The sequence below is a fragment of the Penaeus vannamei genome, chromosome 9 (assembly GCF_042767895.1).
Source record: "Penaeus vannamei isolate JL-2024 chromosome 9, ASM4276789v1, whole genome shotgun sequence".
In the NCBI taxonomy this organism is placed as follows: domain Eukaryota; kingdom Metazoa; phylum Arthropoda; class Malacostraca; order Decapoda; family Penaeidae; genus Penaeus; species Penaeus vannamei.
Window position 1 is genome coordinate 32,296,538 of NC_091557.1, and position 5,000 is coordinate 32,301,537.

General features: G+C 48.6%; 1 protein-coding gene across 2 annotated transcripts in view; it reads left to right on the forward strand.

Annotated features, from left to right (window-relative positions):
- LOC113809925 (transcription factor Dp) overlaps positions 1–5,000 on the forward strand; it is a 55,786-nt gene that overhangs the window by 29,976 nt on the left and 20,810 nt on the right. For both annotated transcript variants that reach the window (XM_070125563.1, XM_027361606.2), the window contains exon 2: positions 1,424–1,554. In XM_070125563.1, the coding sequence (XP_069981664.1) occupies positions 1,424–1,554 (131 nt within the window). The remainder of the gene's footprint in view (positions 1–1,423; positions 1,555–5,000) is intronic.

The following is a 5,000-nucleotide window of genomic DNA, read 5'->3' on the forward strand; positions in this document are numbered from 1 at the left end:
TGCAGACACGCACACACAGGCAGACACGCACATGCTTAAACACACACACATGCAGACACGTGCATATTCCTATATAGATCACATTTCCCAAATATTTCCCAAGAAGGAAACTTTTCTTTCTTATTCTTATTCCTCGCTCTTTCTCCCATCCCCATTTCATATATCCTTCCGAGTGAACCCAGAAAATGGAAGGAAAAAGAGATAACGTTTGTTTCTAAATTTTTTTTCTCTCCTTCCTTTCCCTATAACTCCCCCTTCTCTTTTTATTTCTTTCCCTCCCTCTCCCCTTTCTCTCCCCTCTTAAATTCTAACTCCTTTCTCCCATCCCTTCTCTCACCCTCCCATCACTCCTCTCACCCTGCCTACTCCTCCATCCCTCTAAGCCATCCTCTCCTCCAATTTCCCAGGCGTTTCTACCCCCCTCCTATCGCGCCCGTTGAATTGCGACAGCTTTCTAGAACACGTCTCACGCGACTCGAAGAAACTGAGCGAGATAAAAAACGAAAAAAAAAAAAATGGTAATAGGATAGAAGTTACTGGGCACTTAGGCGAGTAACTTAATTACCGACGCGTTTCTGCGGGGCCTCCCGAAGAAGCGCGTCGTGCCTGCGAGTCATTGCTTTCTTGTTATTACCTTTTTTTATACGGTCATTACATACTGCATGTCTGCGTGCACGTGTAGCGCGTTCAGTTTTCAGAATGGGGAGGGAAAGAGAAAATTCCAGAATCTTTATTAGGCATTCTTGTAAAATTAACATACTTCAAGCCAACAGTAAAAAAAAAGGGGGGGGGGGGAAGAAAATGAGGTTCGCCCATTCTTTTGTTTATCTTATCTATTTATTTGCAGTTTTCCGGAAAAGTGAGTCAATTTTGGAAATGCAGGGTTCACACCCGGCACGAGGGAGAGGAGGGAGGGAGGGGAAGGGCAAGGGCGAGGACTCCTAAATGGAATTAAACTGGTGCGTAAATATCGCGCCCTGAGAATGAGGAGTTGCAGGTGGTGGGCGGGTTGGTCTCCTCGGGCCGGCGCCCATGAAATATTCGTATGAAGTGTCAACGCGCGTGATCTAATAATCGTGTGCGCTGGAATATATTTTACCCTGCATTATGGCTGGAGCGTGGGCTAAAGGGGCTGGGGTAGAAGGGGGTTAGGAAGGGGGTTCTGTGTGTGCTTTCATTTCTTATTTTATTGTTGCTTTCTTCGCGTTCATCGACTTTGCTTCTTGTTTATTACTTGTCCCTCTTTTCTTTCCCTCTCCCTCTCCCTACTAACTCCTTTCCCAATCACGCCCACGGTGAAACAATGCTTCTAGAAGACGCGTTGTTGATTCACAAATTAAGCCGCTCTCTCCAACCTACAGTTCTGTTGATACGGCTTTATAAATTACATGATATCTGATCTGACACCATTTTCCCCTCACAGGTGGACAGCCGCAGATGATCAAGGTGATGGGCGGCAAGGGTGGCCAGCTTCCGATTCAGCTGGCGGGCGTGGGCGCAGGTGGCTCAGCTGGCACCGTCAAGGCCACCTTCATTAAGACTTCAGGTGACCAGGTAAGGTAGCAGATCAAATATTCGTGGGGAGATTTGTCCATTTCTCATTGATATTCATTATATATATATATTTTTGTATCATGTTCTTTACTTTGTCCGTATTTTTTTCTGTATTTTAATTCCGGTTTATTTTATTTCAACATTAGTAGTAGTAGTAGTAGTATTGTATTTGTTATTGTCTTTTATTTTTAATCGATTCATTTTAAGGCCTGTTTGCCCGCGGGTTTTCAGACAAGGAAGTTGGTATTTGACCTTTCCGCGCCACCACTTTTCGTTGAGATTTGCTTTAAGTGTACGCTGCATCTTTCTCCCACCCACTCCCTCGGCTCACCCTGGGTTTCCTCGTTTCTAAGCTCTTTATTTCGGTACCTTCTATCTCGCAGTTTTTCGGTTTGCCACTCTTTTGTGTGTGTGTCATTTGCTTCCTGTGCGCACGTTTGTTTTATTTCCTACTTTCGCATTTCAAGTCTTCCATCCCCGCCCCTTCGGCTTACACCATAAATATATGCCGGCCAGACATGCACAGTGCACCTACGGCAATGAAGTGAGAGAGAGAGGAGAGGAGGGGGAGGGGGTCTTCCCAGGGACAGGCCTGTTGACGATGACGGCGGTGGCTGAGGTTGTGGCGGAGGTTGTGTGATACGGCGGCGGCGGCGGCTCTGGCCTTGACTTTGACCCTGGACAGCACGCGAAAGGTTATTTGCTGGCGGTGGTGGTGGAGGCGGTGCAGGTGCTGATGACGGTAACGGTGGTGGCTGTTAACGGGTGGATATGGTTGTTGGTGGTAGTAGGGCAAGGAATGTATTACGACATTGTCGATTGCATGCCACTTTCTATTTTTTGGATACTGCCCTCTGCCCTCACTCAACGAGTATTTTTTTTCGTTATTGTTTTCGCCGAATTTCCCTTCATTGACGATTTCCACTCTTTTCTTGAGTCTTTGATTCGGAGATATCATCAAACGGGAGAAGGCCTGGGAAAGTTCGCTCTCGTGTCGCCTCGATCTGGAGGTCACGAAATCGTGTCGACGTCCCGGCCACGCAACGTTCACATGAAATATTCTGCTGCGTCTTTCGAGTGCATGGCCCACGATGCACAGACCCTCGACGCCCCGAAGCCCCGAGCTGTGCACCTCGCCTACCGGGAACCGTACGCCGCTCTTGAAATCTCCGCCGTGCATCATGTGCGTCTCTTGGGTATTGCGTCACCCTTGTCTGCACTATCTCTCAGGGGCTCTTGCTCTTCGTTTGAGGCGAGTGGGAAGGTTCTAAAGAGCGAGAGGATGACGTGGTTCCACTCGCCATTCTTCGTGGCTAGCGTTACACTCCATAGCAGCGGAAGAAGCGAGAAAGGTGTCTCAGGGAACGAGCGTGAATGGTGTTAGGTCTGAGGCATGTATCCAAGTAGGGTACGCATGCTCATGGGCCATGATGGTGTTGGATCATATATTGGTCAGGTGTGTCAGACTGTGTGTCAATCTTTGCCCAGGGACTAATACTCGGGAGGTATGGCATTGGTGACATTTCTCTTGTTTCTTTGTTTGTTCGCGTGCCTCTCTGCCAACTAGGGCTCTCGTGCTGAAGGGATCATACTCGTTTCATATGCATGTAAGAAAAAAAAAACTTCAAACGTCACCTCTTCCATGTTGATCCGTAACATGGAAAGGATTCCGTCCGCTCTGCCTCTCCCCCCTTCAAGAAGTCTTAACGTTGCAAACAGGCGGAGAATCGTTACCGCCGTTGATGGCCGTGGTCTCGCTGCAATAAAGATTGATCCTCCCTTCTCTCCGGCGACGCATCGAAGTGGTTCGCAAGTTGCCTTGACCCGGCGCTCATTCTCAGGAATGGGCGCCCTTGTCGTCGTCGTCGTCAGCTGCTATCTCAGGAGTGTTGTGAAGGAGGGCGGAGGGATGGTAGCAGCCACGCACACACAGGTCAAGAGGTGGTGGTGTTGCAAATATGGGGCGGTTTTCGGTATCGAATGAGTGTGACTAGGAGTGTGATGGATATTTGACTTGATATGAGACGGGTGGAACGCTTTTGTGTGTGTGTGTTTGGATTGGTAGAAATTGATGGATCCCGTTTTTTTTTTCAGGTACGTTCGTGTGTGTGTGTGTGCTTCAGGTGGATTTAGATTGTGATTTCGTGAGTGACGGGAAATTATATTGATCGGTTTTCTTTCCCATTTTTCCTTCTCTCTCTCTGCTTCTACATCCTGTTTCCGGCGCTTTTCCTCTGAATCCCTCCCGGGAGTGAGTAAAGGAGAAAGAAAGGAAATTAATATAGACATCAGGAGCGTGGTTTGTTTTTATGCCAGACTTCGGAGGAAGGAATAAGAATAAAAGAGGTACAAAGGGAAAAGAGCAAGGTTATAGTAAAGGAAAGGCCATTGTGAACGGCTGTGCGCCCCCCTTCTCTCTCTCTCTCTCTCTCTCTCTCTCTCTCTCTCTCTCTCTCTCTCTCTCTCTCTCTCTCTCTCTCTCTCTCTCTCTCTCTCTCTCCCTCTCCCTCTCCCTCTCCCTCTCCCTCTCCCTCTCTCCCTCTCTCTCCCTCTCTCTCTCTCTCTCTCTCTCTCTCTCTCTCTCTCTCTCTCTCTCTCTCTCTCTCTCCCTCTCTCTCTCTCTCCCTCTCCCTCTCCCTCTCCCTCTCCTCTCCTCTCTCTCTCTCTCTCTCTCTCTCTCTCTCTCTCTCTCTCTCTCTCTCTCTCTCTCTCTCTCTCTCTCTCTCTCTCTCTCTCTCTCTCTCTCTCTCTCTCCTCCCTCCCTCCGTAGGGAAATGCTTTGAAACGGACGTTCTCCAGACCCGTAGTTCATTACTCAGCCCAAAGCGTTTGTGACTAACAGTTCAAGTGCAGTATCTAGGCGCATCCCACACACACACATGCACACGCGCACGCAGACATACATACACACACATCTAAACAGCTGCGCTCTCTCTCTCTCTCTCTCTCTCTCTCTCTCTCTCTCTCTCTCTCTCTCTCTCTCTCTCTCTCTCTCTCTCTCTCTCTCATCATCGGGAGTGATGTTCCCTTTGTCATAACTCTCCTCCCTTTCTCTTCCGCCCTCCTTAATTTTACATCGCCCTTAGCCTTATTTCCACCCTTACTTCATTTGGTGCGGTGTCCATTCTTCGCCTGGCTATTTCCCCTCCCCACTTCCTCACTTCCCATTCCGTGCCCAACACTCCCACCGCCACCCACCTACTTCCTCCCTTTCGTCCCTCACACCTGTTTCCTCTTGGAGCTTGATCCTCTGCTCTGCCGCTAACCCTGTCTCCTCTTCAATTCTGATATCTCGCTTTTGTGTCTTTCTCCCTTTCTCACTCCCTCTCTAGCCCTGTCGATTTCTCCTTTCCCTCTCCCCCATCGTCACCTTCCCCCTCCATCACCATACCTATCTTTTCTTTCTTTTCTTCTTCCTTCCTTCCTTTATTTACAATTCCCAAATT